Consider the following 26,958-nt stretch of genomic DNA (forward strand, 5'->3'; position numbering starts at 1 on the left):
TTCTGGTAAATGCTGCTTTATTTGTTGAACTCCCCCCTCCAAAAAAGAAAAAATCGTCAACTATCTAAGCAAAAAACCCCATGAGAAATACAGGTCTGTAATAAAGCCATGTAGCTACAGATGCACCTACAGCTCCTCTAATGCAGCATCGGCTTTGGTAACAAACTTGTCAAAGGTAAGTTTTTGATTAACAAGTTAGAGTAATTTTAGTTCTAAAGGCACATGGCAGTTTGGACAATTCATGAGCTACCACCCCATCCAATTTTGGCTGCTTATTCAGCAATTCTCACAGCCCAGTTGTAGCTACTTTGATAATCTTTGTCACATTGTGAATCATTATTTGCAGGGGTGCGTCTTGTTGTAGGATGGGATCTTTCTTTTGAAGCATGAAGTGTTTCCATCCTGCCCCAGCACCAATATTAAAATAGGAGAGACCCATGAGAACAAGCGTTCAGCACTATTACAAATCCATCATCCTCTTCCATATATTTAGCAGTTCCCAGTGGAGAAGCACATTTCAGTTTTCTAGCTATAAAGGTGTGTGGAGGGTGAGTACCAAGTGGATGAATAATCAAGAATTTCATATTGTACTGCTGCAGCTCAGCTGGTTTCAAGCAGATAATACAAGGCTGCTGATCACATGGCTTACCAGAACCAGCATCTGCCATGACTCTAATCAACTCTGAGCCAGCCCCAAGAAGGCTCCCTGAGAAGCTAACACCAGGCATGGCAGCTGTCAGTTTAACTGTTCTGACAACTACTCCCTGGAGCAGCCTCTGTCTGCCCTCCCCACCCCACGCAGGCCACCCCAAGGTGAACGGCTCTGCTAAAAACCACATGATCGGCAGTCTGTTATCTCTGCTGGCAGCGACTTGCTCTAAGGTTGCGGGGTGTAACGGAGATACTTCTTGCCTGACGGGAGTTCCTTGGTGAAGATTCCTTCAGGAAACAGCTTTTTGGCCTCATCATCTGGCACGCTGGGAATAACCATGACACGGTCTCCACGCTGGTAAGAAACAGGGAATATTTTAGTGAAGCAGAGAAATCGAGGGACTCTACAAGGTTCCCGTGCTAAGAAGCGAGATTTTAACCTCCCGGACCTCCCCTTTCATTAAGACCTTAGTCACCATATACACTGATGTGCACATGCCACCCTCCACACCAGTGTTAAACTTCACCAGTTACAAAAGAGGTGTTACCCCCGCCGAGGCAGGAGTGGAAAATGAATATACGCTTGAGCCCACTGTGCCATATTCAGATGTGCAGCAAGACATCTGGCTGCCATGAAGCCTCTGGGACATATTCAGCAGTGACTTGAATGAAGATGGGGTATGCGCGAGACAGGCATCAGCAATGTAACTTGGACCAATTCAGCAGTCAGCTGGTGCACAAGACAAGTAACATTGCAGCAGCAAAGGAGGGAGGTGCAGCCAGATGAGTAACTTACAGAAGGATGTAAAGGGAAAATAGGGGGACTTCATCTTTACACCTTTGCCTGCTACTTGTCTTCCAACCAGGGAACACGTTACACCAGCTTGCTGATCAGTTCCTACGCGACAATACAACTCACCTGGTCATCACCACTGATCTGCTCACAAGGAGGAAGCTGACCCCGGGCTAGAAAAGTGGAGCTGCGCCACTGTAAGCACTCTAAGCCGATGGGAGGGAGCTCTGTCGGCTTAACTACTCCACCCCCACGAGCATGGTAGCTGTGTGAGCGGGAGAAGCTCTCCCACAGACATCACACTACCCACACCGGCGCTTAGGTCCATGTCACTTATGTCGCTCAAGGGGGTGACTTTTTCACAGCCAAGTGACATAAGTTATACTGCAGTGAGTGCTTGTGGAGACATCACCTAAATCTCCCCAAAGAGGGTAGAATTTCCATTAAGCCCCCCAGCTTTTGTGAATTCCCCTCTCAAAATAACTCTTCCACAAAGCCACACACCTCAGGCCCGGAGAAGCAGCAAAGAAAACCTTTCCCTTTGGTCCTTTATGAACACCCCAGCAATAGGAGCGGTATAAAAACCATGCTGTTTGTATGAATGCACAGGGAACTCCCGCATCACCAGTGCAAAACTGAAGAGTCGGGAGGTGGAAGCTCAGCCAAAGTCATGAGTTCTTTTTGGAACCTTAGCTGATGCTGTAACACCAAGTAACTAACCCAGTGTCTACTGAGACTTTTACCACACTCCCCAGCTACAGGGCATTTCACAGCAGCAGTGAGGACTGAAGCAGGAGGATCGGAGTTCTAAGACGTCAGCCTCTACTAAAGCTAAAAGCAACACTCCATGAGTAGTACAGCTCTATTATCCTTAAGCAGTCCCAAGTCCAAGGCCAGTGATGAACTCTAGCCAGTTCACTAAGATGATAACAAGTCAGAAGGATGCCCACAGCCAGATGGTGGATTTTACCTGCACCAGAAGATCTCACTTTAATAAGGCAGCAGTTATACATAGTCGTACTCAGCTGGGTTTTAAAGAGAGTGCTTCATAATTAGGATGAAAAGAGAGTCTTCCCAGTGTCATGCACGACAGGAGAGAGCTGTTTAGTTTAATCATGAAAAGCTATGAAGATTTTTCCATTAGGAAAAGTGACCTAGATGGGTCTATAAGATACCATGGATCAAACGAGACTTCTCTTTGATACAGATAACGTATGCAAGCATCAGAATGGTCAACTTCTGTAGGACATGGGTCTCCTTTCTCAGATTAAGAAAGACAAAACCCCTTTGTGGGCTCTGGAGGACTCCAGATGGTTTGTTTGCAAGAGAGTTTTTTTCTGAAACCAGGGCAGCACTGGGCTCTGCAATTGGCACAACAATTCTGCTTATCATGCACAAGCAGGAGCAGAATCCAGCTCATTCTGCCCTAGCCTTGCAGAGCCCACACTGATAACAGAAGGAAAGAACTTATTATCACTAAACCAGCCACGTATGACTCTTAACGAGCGCAATGTGGACAGTGCCATTGTTACCGTTATTTTCCCCACTGTTACTACACCTCTTAGCAGAGCTGTGTGGAGAAAGATAATTCCGTTTCGTGAAGGATTGCGCTATTTTGAGATCTGGTTTGCTCTGGTTAGGAATTAAAACTCAAATTCTCCACCCCAGGGAATGGAGTCCCAGCCCCGGGGCAGTCTGCATGCCTGGATTCCATCGCAACGTCGATGAAATTGGACTGTTGCAACAAAAGTCTGATTTTGCCAAATCAGCAAATTCCGATGAAACATTAGTCAGAATTCTCCCAGCCAGCTCTACTTCTCAGCCTCAAGGAGTGCCCTTAGCATGTCCCAGGATTGCCGGGATTCTCACGATCCACGTCTCTTAGCACATCCTCTGTATGATAACTACCTAACTTCACCTCTCCTGAGAATGGGCACAGAGGCTCTAGGAATGGTCCTTCTCTACACCCAGAACTGCCCTACAGCACTGGGTTGTAGCTCTATAGATATTTACCTTCCAGTCCACTGGGGTAGCAACCTTGTTCTTTGCAGTCAGCTGCAGGGAATCCACTACTCTTAGGATCTCATCGAAGTTTCTGCCAGTGGTTGCTGGGTAGAGGATTGACAGTTTCAGCTTCTTATCTGGGCCGAAAACAAACACCTGAACAGCAGAGAGACATAAGGAGATACTCTGGGAATCTGAATAGAAGAGTAACCTGAATTTATATCAGCTACAAGCATTTAACAGTGTCAGGTAAGCCACATTTCAGTGAGACAGGTATTCCAATATGGATAGTTTCTCTCATCCATCAACCACCACACTGCCTCCTTCGAAGCAATTCCTACTCCATAGAATCATAGATTATTAGGACTTGTCTACAATACCCGCTGGATCAATGGACAGCAATCAATCCAGCGGGGCGGGGGGGGCGGGGGGGTCGATTTATCATGTCTAGGCTAGACACAAAAAATCGACCGCCAAGCACTCTCCCGTTGACTCTGGTACTCCATCAGGGGGAGAGGCGCAGGCGGAGTCAACGGGAGAGCGTCAGCCGTCGACTTACCGCAGTGAAGACACCGCGGTAAGTAGATCTAAGTACGTTAACTTCAGCTACTTTACTCATGTAACTGAAGTGGCGTAACTTAGATCGATCCCCGCACTACTGTAGACCAGGCCTTTGGGTTGGAAGAGACCTCAGGAGGTCATCTAGTCCAATCCCCTGCTCAAAAGCAGGACCATCCTTCCTACCCACAATCCCTATGCTCTCCCTCTTCTGAAAGGCAGTCATGGGTCCTGTCCATTTTAGACTGTAAGCATTTAGGACAGAACCGGTGTTATTTACATTGATGGCACTATGTTTATTATAAAACAGCCTCATCTCTTGTAGAGGAAAGATGCAGCCACATACAAAGGAAAAGCGGCCATCTGCTCTTATGCAGTATCTAATATTTCAGGTGTGTGGTTTATTTTACTGTGTGGAGCATTATCACCACCTCCCTCTGTGCGTCCCTACCTTGAAAGGGAACAATAACGGTCTTTTAATGTTAGTGCTGGAGGGGAGAAGGAACGTCACAAAACAAATTTTAGGCATCCACAGAGGCCCTCTGCCCCTGTTTAGTTCTACTCCTTGCCCATTTGAGATCCCAGACAAGGAGTGTTACCGATCTCGTCACGCTCTCAGCAGGACAAAGGAGCGCAGGATCAGCAAACTAACATGTAGCTGGGAGGCAGAAGCAAGTGGCTCCTGGATAGTCTCCCTCATCCGTCTCCCTACCCAACTGAGGGTAGCTATAGCTAGGAGAGGGATCACCCACCCAACCCCCCACATTGGCAAACCTCAGCGGGACAGGATTCATTGAATTGCTTTGAAGATCTGCTCCATTCTCCAGCCAGTCAGTTACTCTAGTCACTAGTATGCAATGGACTAGTTACTTAGGCTGCTGCACTGGGGTAGTGTGCTAGTACAGACAAGGCACCAGGGGCTTAGGCCCCATTCATCCAACCCTATTCATGCCCACACCTGGTCTACACTAGTGCCCCACATGCAGCCTGTACTCACCACACGCGCCGTCAGCGGCATGCCATCCTTGTCCCGCTCGTCTGGGTCCAGCATGCCCAGCTGGATTGAAAGGTCCCGTTTTGCATCGGCAATTATGGGAAAGGGGAGCTTCTCTGTGGGCTCATCACCATTGTAAGCATTGATGTCCTGTAGCAGGAGGGGAGAGAAAGCACAGGCATGCTCAGCACTTTCTGAAGACTCAGATCAAAAGGGGGGGAGAGATCCGCTCCAATTTTACGAGCGACACCTCCGGATTTCAATGTATGGATTAACATGGTACTCCTGGGCCGAGGCAATGAGGATTCGTGACTCAGGCAACCTTAGATTTCTGGGGTGGGGGATTCTTTTCTAAACAAGATTTTGAATTCGAATCTCAGTGCTGTAATTACCCATTGGGAGTGACATTAGCAGAGGACAAGAGGGCAGATGCGTGGAGGAACAGGGCTACAGTGTAGAGAGAAAACTTCTTTCACTTTTACAATTACAGTTACTTGCTCCCTCTCCCATCATCCGCCACCACCACACTGACTGCGTGCCTGGTTTCTACCTTTGGTTTCTACCATTTTTAAGCAATAGCCTCAGTGTAGTTTGTACAGAGACAAGCAAATGCCTCCCCCAGCACCCATCAGAGCTCTGTCACAAGAGATGGTTTACTGTGATGACCACTGCCTTTAAGTACAGGTTGATGTTCCTTGTAGGATGTGCAAGGAGCTTTATGGGTCACTTGCTCATCCTTTATAACCCAGTCATACTCCGCCATGGGCTTTCCCTGCCAGTGAGGCTGCCGTTCAGTGCTCTGATGTTACTCTGCAATTAAAGTGCACTACTGCTGCAAGAGGAGAGGACATTTTCCTTCCTGTAGTTGCCAAACCCCATCAGTCAGTGGCATGCAGGCAGTGGGGAGCAGGCTGGGGAGGTACAGCCGGCACCAAGGGACTAGATTTAGGATCATTACAGTCTCTTACCCAACATCATGACTCCTATTTTCCTTTACAGAACTTTCCCTGGGGAGGGGAAGAATAGTATAGAAAGAACCTTGAGGCACCAACCAAAGGAACAGAGGGCTGGCCAAACTGGATCAGAGCAGAGGTCCAATTAGTCCAGTATACTGACAGGGGCCAGAACCCAGATGCTTCAGAGGAAGGGGTACAAACCCCACCATAGCAGATGTGAGATAATCTGCCCCCCATGTTAGGTCATGCCCTAGTCTAATAGTTGAGAGACCGACATAAGTTCCAAAGCTAGAAAAGTTTAATATTCCTTCCAAAATGTTAGCAGTGATTATAACAGCTCTGGATAGCCTTGGTATCCACATCTCATCTCTTCTGAATCTTACCCCAGGCTTGGTCTCAACAACTTCCTCTGCCAGCGAGATACACAATGTGATTAAATTGTGTATTTCACCTGATCAGTTTTGAATTTGCCCCCTTTTAGTACAGTTGAATGTGCCCTTGTCTGGGTGTAAAGGGACTGGAGGGAGAAATTGAATACTCTGCATCAGCACTAAAGCAGTAGGCAGAATGGACTTGTGCTTCCAAGGACCAGATTTTATTCTGTTGCGGGAGTCCACTGTGAAGAACAACATTACGCAAACTCTGTTTATCAGTATGGACGGAAGACACTGAATTCCTTCATCTCAGCAGGGGCTACACCAGAAGTTGTAGTACATATAGTACAAATGACTGAAGCACTTTTACCTCTGTTACAAACACTATATAAAGAAAGGTTTCAGAGTAGCAGCTGTGTTAGTCTGTATTCGCAAAAACAAAAGGAGGACTTGTGGCACCTTAGAGACTAACAAATTTATTTGAGCATAAGCTTTTGTGAGCTAAGTGAGCTGTAGCTCACGAAAGCTTATGCTCAAATAAATTTGTTAGTCTCCAAGGTGCCACAAGTCCTCCTTTTCTTTTTATATAAAGAAAGTTATGTTTTAAGTAGGCATGTCAATTAATCGCAGTTAACTCACAAGATTAACTCAAAAAATTAATCATGATTAATCGCACTTATAACAATAGAATACCAATTGAAATTTATTCAATATTTTTGGATGTTTTTCTACATTTTCAATATTAATTTCAATTACAACACAGAATACGAAGTGCACACTGCTCACTTTATATTATTATTTTTTATTACAAATATATGCACTGTAAAAATGATAAAAGAAATAGTATTTTTCAATTCACCTCATACAAGTACTGAAGTGTAAACCCTTTATCATGGAAGTGTAACTTACAAATGCATATTTTTTGGGGGTACATAACTGAATTTAAAAACAAAACCGTGTAAAACTTTAGAGCAGGGGTGGGTAAACTTTTTGGCCTCAGGGCATCTGGGAATAGACATTGTATGGTGGGCCATAAATGCTCACAAAATTAGGGTGAGGGCTCTGGGGGGGATGAGGGCTCTGGGGTGGGGCTGAGGAGTTTGGGGTGTAGGAGGGTGCTCCAGGCTGGGACTGAGGGGTTCAGAGGGCAGGAAGAGGTTCAGGGCTGGGGCAGGGGGTTGGGGTGTGGGGAGAGGCTCAAGTATGCAGGCTCCAGGCGGTGCTTGCCGCTGCTTCCGGGAGCTGCTTGAGGTATGTCTCTTCTCCCGCTCCTATGCGGAGGCACGTCCAGGTAGCTCTGCACACTGCCCTGTCTGCAGGCACCGCCCCTGCAGCTCCCACTGGCTGCTGTTCCTGGCCAACGGGAGCTGCGTGGGCGGGGGCCCCTGGCTGCCCCTACATGTAGGAGCCAGAAGGGGACCATGCTGCTGCTTCTGGGAGCCACGTGGAGCAGCCCCCGACCCTGCTTCCCACCTGGAGCGGGGCCATGCCGCTGCTTCTAGGAGCCGTGTGGTGCAGCCCCCGACCCTGCTCCCCAGCAGGGAGCTTGAGGGCTGAATTAAAATGGCTGGAGGGCTGGATCTGGCCCACGGACTGTAGTTTGCCCACCCCTGCTTTAGAGCCTACAAGTCCATGCAGTCCTACTTCTTATTCTGCCAATTGCTAAGACAAACAAGTTTGTTTACATTGACAGGAGATACTGCTGCCTGCTTCTTAGTTACAATGTCACCTAAAAGTGAGAACAGGCATTTGCATGGCACTTTTGTAGCCGGTATTGCAAGGCACGTACATGCCACATATGCTAAACATTTGTGTGCCTCTTCATGCTTCAGCCACCAGTCCAGAGGACATGCTTCCATGCTGATAAAAAAAATAATAATGCGTCAATTAAATTTGTGACTGTACTCCTTGGGAGGGGAGACTTGTATGTCTCCTGTTTTGTTTTACCTGCATTCTGCATATATTTCATATTGTAGCAGTCTTGGATGATGACCCAGCACATGTTTGTTTTAAGAACACTTTCACAACAGATTTGACAAAATGCAAAGAAGGTATCTATGTGAGATTACTAAAGATAGCTACAGCACTCAATCCAAGGTTTAAGAATCTGAAGTGCTGTCCAAAATCTGAGAGGGACGAGGTGTGGAGCATGCTTTCAGAAGTCTTAAGACAGCAACACTCTGATGCGGAAACTGCAGAACCCAAACCACCAAAAAAGAAAGTCAACCTTCTGCTTCTGGCAGCTGACTCAGATGATGAAAATGAACATGCATCAGTCCGCACTGCTTTGGATTGTCATTAAGCAGAACCCATCATCAGCATGGAAGCACGTCCTCTGGAATGGTGGTTGAAGCATGAAGGGGCAGACAAATGTTTAGCATATGGGCACGTAAATGCCTTGCAATGCCGGCTACAACAGTGCCATTCAAACACCCATTCTCACTTTCAGGTGACATTGTAAAGAAGAAGCAGGCAGCATTCTCTCCTGCAAATTGTAACCAGCCTTGTTTGTCTGAGTGATTGGCTGAACAAGAAGTAGGACTGAGTGGACTTGTAAGCTCTAAAGTTTCACATTGTTTTATTTTTGAATGCAGGTTTTTTTTGGTACATAATTCTACATTTGTAAGTTCCACTTTCATGGTAAAGAGATTGCACTACAGTACTTGTATGAGATGAACTGAAAAATATTTTTTTTGTTTTTTACAGTGCAAATATTTGTAATCAAAACTAAATATAAAGTGAGTACTGTACACTTTCTATTGTGTTGTAATTGAAATTAATATATTTGAAAATGTAGTAAACATCCAAATATTTAAAATAAATGGTATTCTATTGTTGTTTAACAGCGTGATTAATCTTTTTAATCACTTGACAGCCCTAGTTTTAAGTAGTACAATGCAACATCAATCAATATCACACTTACAATATGTGCTGAAAGACCCCATATTTTGGGCAAAGTTTTTGAATTGGAGCTCAGATAAAGAGGGCTCACTGATGATGGATGTGAATCATTCAGTGCATGCGATTCCCTGGACTGCACCTCTGATAATTAAAAAGGTCCCATTACACACAGCTAGAGTCAAATTTAGACCTGGGGTAAGCAGGTACAACACATGCCGACGTCAGTAACAGTTGCACCACTTAGATCAAGGATACGTTCAGTCCCTGTTCTTTAATGGATGGAACTTTGCTCTCTAGTCTAGGCCTAGATCCAGCAATGACACCCAGGACAAGTTACCTGACTATCCTCAGTACTGGCTGGCGAGGGTAAAAAACACAAGAGAGAATGCAGACTAAGTCAGATTCGAATGGAAAATGCAATGCACATTTGCTGGGAAAAAAATTACACCGTATCCACCCCACCTAGCATTAACCAAGGCCGTCAGTCTAATTTTCAGGGCAGGTTTAAAATAGCTCAGTGGTGCACAGTTTGCCTGGGCAGTGTGCTCCAAACACAGCTATTATTAATTCAAGTTTTCCAGGTCACTAATATATAGTTATCTCCCTGATACAATTTCACTACCAGCATGGACAGGGCCTTAAGAGTTCCATTTCTATTTTCCATGGACTCTCTGCCCCCTCTGGAACTGGGCACAGACAGCTCTTGGGACTTCAAGGCAGCAGAGCTAACATGGCTATTTTTAAAAAGCAAGTTTTGAGGTTTTGGAATGGAAAAGGCAGGTGAACAAGGAGACTATTAGAAACCTGTAAGAACAACTTATCTTCCAGGCCTGGCTGTGATGGGGTGTTCAGCTCATGCTTGCCCTGAAAGGGTTAATGAAGACAAAGAAGGGGGCTAATTAACCCAACAGGCTGGCAGCTGAGAGGTGGCTAGGTAATCCCCTGACTGAGTGAGGGAGGCCAGCTAAGGAGGAATCAGCTAGATGGGGTTATAAAGGCAGGAAATTCACAGCAGAAAGGGGGCTGCAGTCACTCCTTGGGAGAGGGGAAGTGTGTTTGGGCTGGAAAACCCAGAGAGAGAGAGAGAGGAAGGTAGGAGAGGGCTCAGGGAAAGGCAGTGAGGCTTAGAAGGGAACAGACTTTGATTGCTGGCTGGAGGGTCCCTGAGCTGGAACCTGGAGTAGAGGGTGGGCCTGGGCTCCCCTGCCAGCCACAGAGGGAGTTGCAGACTGCCAGAAAGAGACTGTGAGAAACCATGGGATGGGCCTTTGACCAGGTGAGCTACTCCTCAGAATGGCCAGGAGATGATGCCAGTCTAGCAGTGAGTGGTCCACCCTGTCACACTGGCAGAGAAACACAGTCAATTTGATATGCTGTGGTTTTGGAACAGTGAAGAGATTATCTACAACCAGAATAGGTAAGATTGTCCTACATTAGTACTAGATAATTGTGGCGCAAACTGGTTCCATGCCCTAATCCAAACCTGGCCTAGTTAAAGAGTCTATTTTCTGAGCAGAAACACTTTCTCTAGGGTTGAGTTTGGATTTGACTAAACTGTTAGTCTGTCAAGTCCTTTCCAAGTCCCATTTAAAAATGTATTTATATAGTTTGTAGTGACTTGCTTAGTGTTTACACAGCATAGTAAGAGCAGCGCCACTGTGCCAATTAGAGTTTGTAGAACTGCAAAAAGTCTGAGGCAAACAGACCATGTTTTCCCAGAACAGCAGCTCTCTTGCTACCAGCACTGAACTATTTCTCCCGTTTTCATTGGAGTCTCCCACACAATATCAGTATCTATGTGAACACTGATCCTTTGGTTATGTGTCACAGCCAACTCTTTATTGCCATAAACCTAATGCGGTGGCAATTCCTCAAGGATACTTTAAATTTGTTTGTTACCACTCAACTCCTAATGAGTCTAGAAAAGTCTCTCTATATTCTCTTTATGCTACTCTAAGACTTCTACAATTCCCACAGGATGGCAACAATATTTTATACAATTAGACAGATGTCTTGTTACTACTATTTATATCTTGTATAGAATTAAGCTGTGAGCTTTTGGGGGCTGAAATAATCTTTATCTCCACTGCAGCCTCCTAGCTAGAGCTTTGTGAATAATTGGGTTTGGGTTTTTCTGGTTTGGTGGCCAAACAAGGTGAAGCGCTGTTTTGGTTTCACCCAAAACAAAATGCAAGTTGATTTGGGTTTTTTTTTTTTGATGAACTGAAGTTTAAAAAAAAATTCAAGTTTGACCAGAATCTAACATTTTGTTTCACACACAGTGTTTCGTTTGATGTTTTTACTTTTAAAAAGAAACTAAAATTAAAAAAAAAAAACACACTTGTGGGTGCAGTAAAACAGAAATGTGCTAGGAGTAGAGCTGGGTGAAATCCTTCAGACAAAGAAGCACAGATTCAGGTTGACAAACATTTCACAAATTGGTGTTTAATTTGCTGAGTTGTTTCTGTTGGAGGGAAAAGTAAATTGTGGATTCTTTGTAACTTGAACTTTGAAGTCTTTAAACCACGATTTGAGAACGTCAGTAACTCAGCCAGAGATTAGGGGTCTGTTACAGGAGTGGGTGGGTGAGGGTGTGGCCTGCAATGTGCAGGAGGTCAGGCTAGATGATCATCAAGTCTGTGAGTCTAAACAGAGTGCTGCTCTATAAAGGGATCTAGAAAGCTCACTGAACGGACTGTTCAATCCAGAGCAAGAGAGTCTCCGGATTTAGAGTCTGACGGGGTACCTAAACCAAGTCCTAGCTTTCCTCTGGCCTTTCATACCCTCTCACCACAAGAGTCATCGGCAAGGTACTGGCTGCACTAGTCCCTGTTTGGTGTTGCGCTGTCTGTCAGTCTTTGGACTGGATTATTCTCTTTTAATTAAAGGATTGTGGCTTTTCTGAACCATTGTAAATCCCCAGGCACCTCATGAAATTCTGTATGAAAAAAAGTGAACTGGCTTCACGGGAAGCCTGGAGGGTAACGTGCACAACTGCCAGTTTCTCCAGTTTATTTTTAGCAGCAAAGTCCTGAGATCTAAGTTTACTCCATAGCCTGGTGTGATGTGCAGCGAGCGGTTTAGTGGATAAAGACATGGCATTCTGGACTTTCATCTAAGTCTACGAGGCACGTGGCAGGAGTCCAGAAAAAGCTTCAAGAAAATGATTTGGTGGCTGCAGTCCAGTCTAGCAGGGGCAGCTTCCTGCATTACAACTTACACTGTGTTTGGCATTCAGAGACCAAGGGCTAATTTGACAATAAATGCACCGGCTCGCCTGGAAAGAGGTCTCACCCATTTCTAGATCCAGGCAGCCCATCACTAATGTAATGGACCAATAAAAGGAAGCTGCTAGATGGATTCATAGGCATGCAGCATTATCCTGCATCATTCCACAAAGCTTCAAAGTCTCTCCATCAAAACTGAAAAACAAAATTAAACTCCACTACAGCCATCTCCACTGTTTTGATATAGGTAAATATTCTTGTTTCTATTACAGCCCCTGAAATGTATCCAGTTTAGAGCTGTTGATGCTTCCCAGAAATAATTCTATGATATTTTTCCTTTCCTCACCTGTTTATTGAAAGATTATTAGCATGATTATTTGTTTTGAGAGATCTGCTCCAGAGGGAGCCAATCCTTTTCATGCAAATACCCCTAAATGAGAGTAAAACAAAGAGGAGAAGCAGCACAGAAGCAGCAATATCTAAGACAGAACAATCGCTAAACAGTTCAGAGGTTCAAAATGCTTTAAGTGACCCATCAGATACATAACTCTGGATCAATCAAGTGTCTTCATTCAGGAAAAGCTGAGCCCGGAGGAAGAATCCACAGGATTTAGTTATGACTTCTGAGAAGCTAAGTCATTCCAGTCTCTCCCCTACTGCCATAGAGCTTCATAAAAAGTAACTGCAATCTGCACCCTTCAATGCAGTGAAACAATCCACAGCTCTTTCAGCTCCCCTATACACTGGTATTTCCCTCTGTCCAAGTTAAAATAAGCCGGTGTCAGTGAAGCGAATGGCAGTAGGCTTTTCTCACCTGAAGATGCTGAGGGTAGTTGGGCTGAGACAGCAATGAAAAACAGGACCATTGATGCCTGCTAAGGTAATAGTAGCATCAGATGTTGGTGATCACTGCAGTGATCATTTAGCTTGGGGAATGAAGATCTCACTTTCTGAAAGCTATTTGTCACTTGCTTATATCAGCAGAACATCAAATACTGAAATTTTCCTTCTGATCACTTAATTGAAAGATGAAAATATTTTTTCACTGACTGCATATAAAGACTACTACAGCTTGTGAGTGGGCAGGCAAGTTATAAACTGACTGATGCCACTGACAGTAGAATACTAGAGAACAAGCTCCGTTGGTACAAGAGGGAAACATCACTTCTGCATATATAAAATGGGACACTGACTGAATAGCAAGTTGAACCATAATTTATATAACTTCAGCGCTTCTTCTCCAGTTATCACAAAGCTCTTCATAAGCATTAATGAATTAACATGGGGCTGGTCAGGACCTTGAAAAGTCATCAAGTCCAGCCCCATATGCTGTGGCAAGACCAAGTAAACCTAGACCGTCCCTGACAGGGGTTTGTCCAACCAGTTCTTAAAAGCCTCCAATGATGGGGATTCCACTGCCTCCCTTGGAAGCCTATTTCAGAGCTTAATTTAAGGGCTGTTATAAATAGGATGGTGATCAATTGTTGTCCAAATCCACTGAAGGTAGGACAAGCAGTAATGGGCTTAATCTGCAGCAAGGGAGACTTCGGTCAGATATCAGGAAACACTTCCTAACTCTAAGGATAACTCAGTATCGGAACAGGTTACTAAGGGAGGTTGTGGAATCCCCATCATTGGAGGTTTTTAAGAACAGATTGGACAAACACCTGTCAGAGGGTCTAGGTTTACTTGGTCCTGCCTCAGCGCAGGGGGGCTAGAATAAATAACTTCTTGAGGTCCCTTCCAGCCCGACACTTCTATGGTTAATCCAAAGAGAAGTTTGCTGGACAATAGCAGCACAGATTGAGAAAACTGACTCTTTAGCTAAATTATGCTCCTTCTCTAATCTCCTTTTTGTTAGATCTAGTTATGAAAGAAGCTGCAATTTAAAGGGCAATCCTTATTTCATAGGCCTCAGTCTAGGATTTCATGCAGTCTGCCTTTGTCTAGACAGATGATGACCAGCTTTCATCTACAAACCAGTTTGCTATCTCTTGTCATTAAAGCTGTCTGCTGTGTTCAACAACTGAGCAGGGGTCTCTTGGTGCTTTGCTCCTGGCTTGTTGCTTACAGAAGAGTTGAATTGTGATCATCCCAGTTCAGTGCTCTGGGTCTCCAGCATTACCCTAATCGCTTCTCTAGTTCTCCTGGGATCTATCCTGGCATTTCAACAGTTTAATGACCAGAGGAACATAGACATGTGAATTGTCTCCAGTATCAAATGTACAAAGATGATTCCAAAAATCAATCAATCAGTTGTCTTTGCTTCTGTTAAGAACAGCCTTCCATACTTTGTAAGTTAGATGCTGACAAGAAAGAGCTGTAACCCACTGGAGCATCCCACTGGTGTTTTATCATCTCTCCCTCACTAATCCTGTCTCTGATGCAGCAGGGCTCTTTTCCACTTACTTCAAAAGCTCATAGTCCCAGTGTGACCCTCTACTCTCAAACTCACATTAACCAACTGGTGAAGGTGTCATGCCATTGTCTTAGAGTCAGCTGCTGTTTATGATTCACACCATCCCTACCAGAATGCTGAAACTGAGCAGTCTGATTCAAATCCTAGTTCATTTTCCTTTTGGGAACCATTTTGAAGCCTAATCTCTAGTTTCCAGTGGAAACTTGTGCACATTAAACAGACATTTCAAAGTTTTCTATAATGCTGTACATGTATAGGCTGCTTCAACAGTGAGACAATCTCCCAGTTCATGAGAACTGGCAACATTTGCTAAAGCCACCCATGAACAGAACAGCAGTAACTGCTGGAGACCAATATTCAGTTGTATTGGTAGAACTCTGTGGGGACGGAGGACTGGAAGAGCTGGGGTTATTGCAAGTCAGGATTGAAATGTGTTCACAAGAGCTGAGAGGAGAAGTTATTCATAGATTTTAAAGCAAGGATTATGATCTTAGTCTGACCTCCTGCATAACAGGCCATAGACTTTCACATAGTAATTCCTGCCTCAAGCATGTAACTTCTGATTGAACTAAAACAGATCTTTCAAAAAGGAAACATCCAATCTTTATTTAAGACTTCAAGTGATACAGAAGCTACCACATCCCTTGGTAAGTTGTTCCAATAGTTCGTTAGCCTCACTCAAACATTTGCACTGCATTTCTAGTCTGAACTTCTCTGGCTTCCCACTTCCAGATACAGAATCTTGTTCTGCCTTTTGTCTCATGGATTAGAGTCCTCTCTTATATAAACCTTCTTGCTGTAGGGACTTCCAGAAGATGATCAAAGCACCTCTAGTCTTCTCTTTGAACGTCAAAGCTCATTAAAAAGCACATTTTCCAGACCTGAAATCACTCGTAGCTCTTTTCTAAACCCTGTCCAATATTTCCACATCTTTTTTGAAGTATTGATACTAGCACTGTGCACAATATTTCAGTAATGGTCTCACTATAGTCCTATACAGACGTAACACCACTTCCCTACTCACACTCATTTTCCAACTTACGCAGCTAAGGATAATTTCAGCTCTCTTGACCAGGCACCACATTGGGAGTGCACGTTCAGGTGGTTATCAACCACAACCCTTTTCTCAGTCTATCCTGCAGGTCTCAGCAATTGCTGACTTTTCTCTGAGGGCATTATTTTGTTCCCATACACATTAGGAAACTCCCTCCTGTCTAACTCCTAATTTGAAGGAATTTTGTGCTGCAAGAATGATTAGGATGCCATGAACACTGGACTATGCCAAGAGCGATTAAGGCAGCATTAAGGAAGTGACTAATACAAAGCCATACTCCTTTTCATATGGTGGAGGCAGAGCCTTAGCTTCAAAGCTTGACAATCAACCACTTCAAGAACGAAAAGAAAAGGTGAGGGATAGACAGGGCAGAGCTAAGCCAGCTGAGTCATATCCTCTAATAAAATTACAAATATCTGCACTCTGATCAAAATACTGAGCCCACTGATCAGGCATGGGAGAGAGTCAAAACAAAACAAACAAAAAAACCCCTACAAGCAGCAAAGATTTCTGAGACCCAGAACCTGGGGTGGAGGTAGAGTAGTGACGAAAAGGTGTAGCCTGGCCAATTGTTTAACTACACTGACAGTTTGTTCTTAAAAATGTTCTAGAGACTGAATTTAGCCACATTTATTGTCTAAATACAAAGCAGCACAATATGAAAAGGGGACAGAAGTACCTTCGTTCCGGGAAGCAAATTCTCGCAGCATGTTCTCCTTATGTAAAAGGTGCGCTTCAAAGTCATGAATGTCAGCTGGTAGTATTTATAGTGTGATTTTTACAAAGTTTCAAGACTCTTTATACTTAATTAAAAATCCAACCCACCAGTTCCTTAACTTGTTGTTCTGTTCCTTTCTTAGCTGTTTTAAATACTACATCCCAAACTAGTTGGGCGTAGAGGTACAACCTAACCTGCGCTAGCATATGCCATTCGTGTATTGTGGCTTTGATAGGCTTCCTGTTTTCTAATGACAAAGTTGCCTTCAGCTTTGCAGTGTTGTGGGATACTTGGCATGGGTGTACAGAACTGAAGGGAGAGCAGAGTACATTCAGTTAACATAACTTTCCAACACACATCTATTTATATTTTAATACCATACACATACCCATTAATGTGGTGTATACTACACCTACCATATGTATTGGCAATGAGTGTATGTCTGTCAGTCAGTCAGTGGCTTTATTCCATTAGTGTGCTTATGTTACAAAGCAAGACCAACCCTTCTACATGCTAGTAATAATACAGGCAGTTATTCAGGGCTCCCTCACAGAGTTCCCTGCTGCCACCTCTTCACATCATCATACCTTACTCCAGGCGAGATGGTCATTGACATCATCAATAGAGAGGGCTATCATTTTAACGTTGCGCTTTTTGAACTCAGGGGCCAGCTTTGCTGCTCGACCCAGCTCAGTGGTGCAGACGGGAGTGAAGTCACGGGGATGAGAGAAGAGGATGCCCCATCTGAAAGGGAACAGAATGGAGAACAGCAACAGAATGAGCCCAGATTCTGATTAGGAATCTGTTAGACACACAGAGAAATACCCAGCTGCAGATGGTATTTTAAGCTTGCTGGCCTCAGGAATTAAGTGCACTGTTCATCTCTTCATCAACTGAGCAAGGAATTCCTTTAAGAGATCCTCCTTGTGTCTCCATCATTGTAAGAGGCTGAGGTGAAGCAAATCTTGCAGAATGACCCTTCAGGCTTTTAGAACTCTTCTCCCCAATCCTCACTCTTCATTCTCATCTCCCTGTTTTGCCTTTCCACTTTAGCTTAATGATGCCCACAGTTCACATGTCACCATATCAAAAGATAATAAACTAAAAAACTTTAAAGTGATTTGTCTCCAGGGGCTGCCACTTCCGCTCCCATCCTCCAGGACAAACATTGTTGCATTTCTTTGTCAAGTAGAATCACCATAAAGTTAATGCCGATGTATATGGTATACTCGTTAGACCTTTTTAGTGCCACTGGAACAAGACTCCGCTACTAAGTCACATGAATTAACATCCTGAAAGGGTCGCTGATATTTTACAACCTCAATTATTACCTTCTGTGCAGTTTTCATCTGGTCAGTCACCTCTAGATGGGGACACGCCTTTAAAATAAGGTGCTGGGTCTTATCCTGGCCTAGTTTTGTTATACTGAACCTCAGAATAGTAGTAGTTAGCAGCTGATGTGCCGTGATAGCTCTAGGTCTGGTGTGATAAATAATACCTAGCTCTTACATAGTGCTTTTTATCAGTAGATATTAAAGTGCTTTATAAAGGTGGTCAGTATACCTGCACCTCTTTTACAGATGGGCAAACTGAGGCATGCAGAGGGGACATGACTTGCCCATGCTCACCTATCAGGCCAGTGGGGTGGGGTGAGGGGGGGGGTCTCCTGCATCCCAGTCCATTGCTCTATCCACCAGGCCACATCACCTCCCCATTGATAAGCTGGGGAAGGACCGTTTTAAAATAAATAAGTAAATAAATAAATTTAAAAAATGGGGAAACAACCCACATAAGCACTATTACAGAAAGTTCTTCATCTCTGAAGACTCTTTGTAAGTAGGACTCAATAATTAAAAAGGAAGTAGTAAGCATTTCTTAGAACACTTTTAGCTAGCTAACTGGGATCTCCGTAACGGCTAAAAGTGACAGGACCTCATGCCGTGAGCTCATTAGTAATCCCAACATCAAGTTTCTCTATGAAAAATCCTGACCCCAGATACATACAGTACTTGCCACACAGCATTTTTTTTACTTGACCCACAGTAGACATGAAACACATTAGTCCACACTAGCCTGTGCAGCCTCCACCTTATTTGATCTGCACCAGCAGTGTTTACCCAGGGACAAAACAAGTTACAGTTTAGCTCATAGATCTGAATTACTGTGTGATGAGCATGGTTGTTAGGGGAGTTTATGGGTTTGCACCTTTTTATTACTGTATATTATCTGGTGAAAACTACCCAGCTAACTTGTAACACCACTGAAATATAAAAACTCAAACTATTGTAGAGATAAGGCAGAAAATCTGCCAAGTTTGGCTACTATAGACTTGTCAATTTTCAAAATATGCCATGGGGAGCAACGTAAAATTAAAAATAACTCCCAACTGCACTTCCTTTTAGGGCTGTCTCATGATTAATCACACTGTTAAATAGATGGTATTCTATGACAGAAAACCTCCAAAAATAGTTAAACTACATTTTCAAATATATTTATTTCAGTTACAACACAATGCAAAGTGTACAGTGCTCACTTTATATTTTTTTATTAAAAGTATTTGCACTGTAAAGAAGAAATAGTATTTTTCAATTCACCTAATACAAATACTGTAGTGCAATAACTTTATCATGAAAGTACAACTTACAAATGTAGAATTATGTACAAAAAAGTGCACTCAAACAAAACAATGTAAAATTTTAGAGCCTACAAGTCCCCTCAGTCCTACTTCTTGTTCAGCCAATCACTCTGACAAACAAATTTGTTTACATTTGCAGGAGATAATGCTGCCCGCTTCTTATTTACGTCACCAGAAAGTGAGAATAGGTGTACTCATGGTACTATTGTAGCCAGCGTTGCAAGATATTTACGTGCCAGATGCTAAAGATTTATTATGTCCCTTCATGCTTCAACCACCATTCCAGCGGACACGCATCCATGCTGATGATGGGTTCTGCTCAGTAACAATCCAAAGCAGTGCAGACCGACACATGTTCATTTTCATCATCTGAGCCAGATGCCATCAGCAGAAGGTTGATTTTCTTTTTTGGTGGTTCGGGTTCTGTAGTTTCTGCATCAGAGTGTTGCTCTTTTAAGACTTCTGAAAGCATGCTCCACATGTCATCCCTCTCAGATTCTTAAATCCTGGGTCAAGTGCTGTAGCTATCTTTAGAAATCTCACACTGGTACCTTCTTTGCGTTTTGTCAAATCTGCAGTGAAAGTGTTCTTAAAATGAAGAACACGTGCTGGGTCATCATCTGAGACTGCTAGAACATGAAATGTATGGCAGAATGCAGGTAAAACACAGAGCAGGGGACATTAAACTCCTTGGGGGAGAATTGTGTCACAAATTTAATTAATGCATTTTTTTATGAGTATCAGCATGGAAGCTCATCCTCTGGAATGGTGGCCGAAGCATGAAGGGGCACATGAATCTTCAGCACATCTGGCACATAAATATCTTGCAAAGCCGGCTACAAAAGTACCATGCAAAAACCTGTTCTTATTTACAGCGTCACCAGACAGTGAGAAGAGGGGCAGCATTATCTCCTGTAAATGTAAACAAACTTTTTTATCTTAGCAATTGGCTGAACAAGTAGGAGGATTGAGTGGACCTGTAGGCTCTAAAATTACACTTTCATGACAAAGAGATTGCACTAGAGTACCTATATGAGGTGAACTGAAAAAATACTAATTTCTTGTTTATCATTTTACAGTGCAAATATTTATAATCAAATATATACACTTTGATTTCAATTACAACACAGAATACAATACACCTCTACCCTGATATAATGCGGTCCGATATAACGTGAATTTGGATAGAACGTGGTAAAGCAGCGCTCCGGGGAGCGGGGCTGCTTTACCTTGTTATATCTAAATTTGTATTACCGCAAGCAGTTCCTCTGCACCTCCCCCCCTTACTTGCTGTGGGCCCCCCTGCCCCAGCTCACCTCCGCTCCGCCTCCTCCCCTGAGCGCGCTGCAGCTCTGCTTCTCCCCCCTCCCAGGCTTGCCAGGCCAATCAGCCTGGGAGGGGGGAGAAGCGGCGCGCTTGTGGGAAGAGAGGTGAGTGGGGGGGGGGTGCAGCAAGTAAGGGGGGGGGCAGAGGAACCATTCCCCGCCCCAGCTCGCCTCCGCCTCCTCTCCTGAGCGCGCCACCGCCGCTCTGTTTCTCCCCCTCCCTTCCAGGCTTCCCGTGCCAAACGGCTGATTGGCACGGCAAGCCTGGAAGGGAGGGAGAAGTGGAGCAGCGGCGGCACGCTCAGGGAAGGAGACGGAGGCAGAGCAGAGGTGAGCTGGGGCGGGGAGCGGTTCCTCTCCCTACCCTGATACAATGCAGTCTCACCTATAAGACGGTAAGATTTTTTTGGCTCCTGAGGACCGCGTTATATCGGGATAGAGGTATCGATATGAAAATGTAGAAAAACATCCAAATTAATTTTTTTGGAGTTAATTGCATGAGTTAACTGCAATTAATTGACAGCTCTACTTTCTTTGCTTATTTAGCTGACTGAGTGGTGCAGAATGAACTATGCTCAAATAGTTTGTAGTCCAGCAGGAATACCTCCGAAGGTCAAATGCTGAACTGGGTGTACAGAGGGTAACAGGCTGAGGATTATGAAAACCCATGACTGTGCCTAGAAACCTAGCAATGGATTTTGAAGAGTGGTGCATTTATAGGAATCTGATTTTATGGATATTCCCTTCTCTGGGGGGGGCGCGCGCTCTCTCCCTCTCTCTCTCCCTGGCTCCTGGCCAGTGTCTTGACCCTCAATAACAGGTGTTTTTTTTTGTTTGTTTTTTTTAAATAGAGGGATTTTTAGATCTGACTGCATCCAAAAGCCACCATCCTACACGTCCAAACAAGGCCAGTATAGCAAACCTCAGTCTGTTCCATCCCCCAAGCTCAGTCAGCTGACAGGACACCCATTTGTATCTGACAGAGGCCAGGTAAATTATTCTGATATGTAAATGTGAACCCTAGTCCCAAAGGAATCTGGATTTTATAAAATTTACTTCCCCCACTACTTAGATGGACTCTGTGCACTTCATTTCCACTAGCACCGCCTACCTATAACATAGGATAATGGTCTTATCCCTCCCTTGTAAAGTGCTTCAAAATATACTAAACATTGCTAAGTTAAGAATTGATTCCATTCCAAGCCCAATCTATAGACAATACACTCCACCATTGCTAATCTTGGGATAAAAAATGACAACCCAAGTTTACAGAAAACTTTGCACCTCAACGATGCCTTCCATGCAAGGAACTCAAAGGGCTTATCTACACTTAAAATGCTACAGCAATACAGCTGCACTGCTGTGGCACTTCAGTGTAGACACTACCTCTGTAGATGTAGGTAATCCACCTCCCCAAGAGGCAGAAGCTAGGTCAACACAAGAATTCTTTCAACGACCTAGCACTGTCTACCTGGGGATTTAGGTCGGCATAACACCACTGCTCAGGGGTGTAGGTTTCTCACACCATTGACGGATGTAGTTAAACCAACCTAATATTCTAGTGTAGACCAGGCCAAAGTACTGCAAATACAATAATGAACTGAGATCATACCCCTAAGAGGTAGCACACATGTCACAGATAAGGAAACTGAGGCTCTGGGAAGTCAAGTCACAGGAAGGGTGTGATAGAATAAAGAGAACCCAGTTTGATTCCCAGTATCCTGTGATGAGTGCTAGAGCAGTGGTGCCTAGTCTGTGACCCTGGAGGGCAATTGTGATAAGCAGAACATTTGTTTGATTACGAATGGAAAGCAAATACCCTAAGCTGTGCCCTGAGCCTCTGCATCAGTCATGCTGCTACCTGAGGGAAATGTGGTGCATGGCCTCCCACCAGTCTCCCACAGCCCAAGGAGCAGCGCCAGGAGTATTCCCATAGTCCTGTTCCTCCCCTTGGCTGTCTGCTGCCCTTTTGAGATAATATATTTGGCCCTCAGGTGGCAAGCTTTGGGCACTACGGTAACAGACTGTTTCCTCATGGAATACATGAACACAGACCATTTCAAAACCATCCCCTTCTGCAGGGCTGGCTTTTGTGCTCCCATCAAACTCCACTAAGGGCCCAGCAGCAGTCCAGTGACAGTCAATCACAGTGGCTTCTCCAGCTCAAATCAAGTCACACAACTGTGGCCCTGCCCCAGTGTAGAGATTTCAGCTTTTTACTATCCCTACTTCCTTCACAACCAAATCTAATACGTTTCCTTCTATTCCACCATTCAGGGCACCTGACAGCGCATGGTGCTATGTGAACTGTCTCCAGCAGCATAGTTCCTCTACTTACTCTCTCAAATCTTCCCTAATTTCGTGCCACCAGATTATGTTGGAAAATTGCTGCCTTTTAATGCCCTACCAGGAAACTGCCGTCATCCCAGACCCATAAAACGCATTTGAAATGACTGTTACTATAATTTCAGATGAACAAACATTGGGCAATGGATATTGAACAAACTGGCACAGCAGCGTCTTTTTATTTCAGTCACATTGCTTTGGGGGCTGAGGTTGTTCTACACAGAGCATGAAAGTTAACAGTCTTTTATACCTCCCCTTTGGGGAAATGGGGTATAAAGATGCAGATTTGTTTCCAAGTTCCATTGTCTGATCCGTTTGCCTTTCTTGTTATTTAATATGAGTAATCGGACATGAAATATTAGAGCTTATTTACACAAGGTCAGAAATGACTCAGCTGTTTCAAAGCCTACATGGGATCCTGTTCTTTCCAAATCCCACACTGGTTCATACCAGTAAATGTCATCCTCGGATACTGCGCGACTGGCCTGATAACACATGTTCTGGCAACGTGGGCACAGCCCTTTGTATTTCACACTACAGCATGCTCCCTATTAGTGTTATGGAAGACACATGGGCTTTAGACTGAATAGTACCTATGGTGAGCTAAATCCTCAGTCCCCTTTTAACTACTGTACTTGCTGCGTTCCACTGGTGAAAAACAGACAGTCTAAAGATCCTATGCAGAGTTCCCCAGGAAGGTATGTTATGCATGGAGCTGTCGACTGTGAAAATGCTGGCCTATAGTAGTCTTACTATGGAAATACCTCTTTCAAACTTCAAGGGATTGCCAGACAGCTTAGTCCCAACATTTAGGATTTGTAAGAAATGTTGTAGAAACAAACAGTCAGCCATTACCCCCTCCCCGCCAGAGAGGAAAAGAGCCCAGCCACTTCTTCCCCCCTCACCTCCTAGCCCTATAACCCCCCAGAGAGAAGGAAAGAGGAACCCCCCCCCACGCCTCTTAACTCTATAGCCCCGCCTAGAGAGAGAAGGAAGAGAAGCCAGCCCACCCCCGCAGACCTCGAAACCCACCCCCCAAGCCGGGGCGGTGGGGGTCTCTGTCCCCTACCCCGGGCCCCCCCCACGGCCGGCGCCACTCACGAGTCTCCCAGGAAGTCGTGGAAGCGGATGCGGCCGTGCGTGGTGTCCACCTCGAAGTTGGGGGCCTCGTCCCCCAGCAGCAGTCCCGGCATGGCTGTCGGTCTGACTCCCCGCGGGCGACGTGCTGGAACGGCGGCGGCAGCGGCCGATACAGCCTCTGCAGGGGGCGGGGCCCGGCTGCCGAGGGCGGGGCGGCCACTGATTTGTGGCGGAAGGAGCGGATAGCGGCTTGCAAGGTGCGCAGCTAGTGGCTAGAGCAGCGGCCCGGGGGCTAGGACGCCTGGGTTCCAATCCTGGCTCGGCCCCTGGCAAGTCACGTCACTCTGTGTGTTTAGCGTGCAAGCCCTCGAAACAGGGGCTGTCTCTTGTCACGTGTTGGGGTCGCATCTAGCGTAGTGCTCCCCAACATTTTCCATCACGCCCCCCCCCTTACTGTAATGGAACCTGTGCGCATCCCCCACCATGATTGGAAGCGTGGAGCTGAGGCAGGAGGCTGGGGGGCTGGGAGAGGGCCAGGGCTGGAGCCCAAGCTGTGGCTGAGTCAGGGCTGGGGGCAGAGTGGAACCCAGAGTTCTTGGTGGCACTCCCTCCTGTCCTCCCTGTCGGCCTGCCCAGATCCTGGTGTGCCTCCCCCCCCCCCGATGTTCCTCCACACCCCCCAGTTTGGGAACAACTGATCTAGCCCTTGGTTAGGGCTTCTAGGCCACTACCCAAAATACAAATAGGAATCACACCAATAACATGTAAACATCACTTCCATAACCCAGTTCTCACACATTAAGGAAATAGTCTATTTTAAAGACAGAACAATTAACTCTAAATAGCAACTAACCTTTATTAAGACAGTATGAGGATAAGCAAGCAACATGAAAAAGAATAATAAAAAAGCAGCATTTTATAAAAACATACTCTGTTAATACAACTTTTTGTATCAGCTGCTCTGAGAAAAGCTCTTAGGATAGTATTACTGGCCAGAGGTGCAGCTGTCTGCACAAGGAAAAAAGTTGCCCCTTAAACATAATGTACTGGTGGCTAGAAAAGAATTTGCAGGATCAGAGCCCAAGCATGTGTGTAATTTTACTCATATGAGCAGGCCCATTTCAGAAATGTGTGTAAAGTTATGCATGTGTGGCTTTAGAACATAAGAATAACCACAGGAGTGGATCAAACCAGTGAATAGCCCAATATCCAGTCTCTGATAGTGGCCAGTGCCAGATGTTTCAGAGGGAACGAAAAGAACAGGGCAATTTCAAGTGATACATTCCTGTCATTCAGTCCCAGCTTCTGGTAGCTGGAAGTTTAGGGACATCCAGACTATAGGGTTGTGTCCCTGACAATCTTGGATAATAGCCATTGATGGACCTATCCTCCAGGAATTTATCCAATTCTTTTTTTTTTTAATCCAGTTATACTGTTGGCCTTGACAATATCCCATGGCAATGAGTTCCACAGGTTGACTGTGCACTGTGTGAACTATTTCCTTTTGTTTTAAACCTCCTGCCTACTAATTTCATTGAGTGATTCCTAGTTCTTGTGTTGTGTAGGATGTAAATAACATGTCCTTATTCAGTTTCTCCACACCATTCATGATTTTATAGATTTCTCTCATATCCCCTCTTAGGTCTCTTTTGTAAACTGAACAGTCTGGTCTTTTTAATCTCTCCTCATATGGCAGCCGTTTCATACCCCTAATATTTTTTGTTGCCCTTTTCTGAACCTTTTCCAATTCCAATATATCTTTTTTCAGCTGGGGCGACCAGAACTGCATGCAGTATTCAACATATGGCCATACCATGCATCTATATAGTGGCATAATGATATTTTCTGTTTTATTAGCCATCCCTTTCCGAATAGTTCTTAATACTCTGTTAGCTTTTTTTAGCTGCTGCAGAACATTGAGCAGATGTTTGCAGAGAACTATCCACAATTACTCCCAAGATCTTTTTCTTGAGTGTTAAAGCTAATTTAGACCCCACCCTATTATATGAATAGTGAGGATTATTTGCAGGACTGGGGCCAAAATTAGAAAAATGCAGACTTTAGACTGAAGAGAATTTATGTAAAACGACAAAGGGCTAAATGTAGTCAGCTGCTGAGCACTGAAATCAGGATTTGGGCCCAAGGCTGTTTAAGTATACGCTGGATCATTGTAACAATTTGTGAACAATGACATGAGGCGTTAGACAATTTTCTTTTAAACCATAGCTTGCATTTTGCAGCTTCTGAATTTGCACTGGGATTCAAATAAATACCTCATGTGGGCTAAATCCATCCTATGTGGTGGATGATTTACTCAGACCTACAATGAAGTTTTCTGGGAGAGACGATTTCACACACAGTGAATCCATGAGCCTACTCAGGGCACCCATGCAGTGCAGTGCACCTTCTGAGACTGTGAGCCCATGAGACTGTGCGGTGAGAGATGCCCTCAACCTTCTCTCTCCACACGCAGTGCACATGGCCCCTGTCTCCCCAAGCACTGGGGGGGGGGGGGGGGGGGGGGGGGGGCGTAACCATGACTCCTCAAACGCTCCCACCCTCAGCTTGCTGCTTCTTGACTCACAAAACTGATCCCACGTGACCACCTCTATCTTGCCCTGCCAGGGCCCCACAAGCCCTGCATGATACTGACCCACCCACCCCCGGCCATATCCCGCAGCGCTGACTGCTGGCGCTCCCCCCCCTCTCCCTCTTGGCGCCTGGGGAACTGAAGCATCTGACAGGTTTCAGAGTAGCAGCCGTGTTAGTCTGTATTCGCAAAAAGAAAAGGAGTACTTGTGGCACCTTAGCGACTAACCAATTTATTTGAGCATAAGCTTTCGTGAGCTACAGCTCACTTCATCGGATGCATTCCTTGAAGTGAGCTGTAGCTCAGGAAAGCTTATGCTCAAATAAATTTGTT

The 26,958-nt window shown here is 44.8% G+C and overlaps 1 protein-coding gene across 1 annotated transcript; it reads right to left on the reverse strand.

Moving 5' to 3' along the window:
* Positions 1–26,944, reverse strand: PRDX6 (peroxiredoxin 6). Its single transcript, XM_037907167.2, has 5 exons — positions 24,057–26,944; positions 17,237–17,393; positions 5,004–5,150; positions 3,458–3,604; positions 1–1,006 (listed from the first exon to the last, which is right to left on the reverse strand). The coding sequence occupies exons 1-5, from the start codon at positions 24,146–24,148 to the stop codon at positions 878–880; spliced, it is 672 nt and encodes a 223-aa protein (XP_037763095.1). The 5' UTR covers positions 24,149–26,944; the 3' UTR covers positions 1–877.
* Between the last annotated feature and the right edge of the window lie 14 nt (positions 26,945–26,958).

Source organism: Chelonia mydas, chromosome 8 (genome assembly GCF_015237465.2).
Source record: "Chelonia mydas isolate rCheMyd1 chromosome 8, rCheMyd1.pri.v2, whole genome shotgun sequence".
Classification (NCBI taxonomy): domain Eukaryota; kingdom Metazoa; phylum Chordata; order Testudines; family Cheloniidae; genus Chelonia; species Chelonia mydas.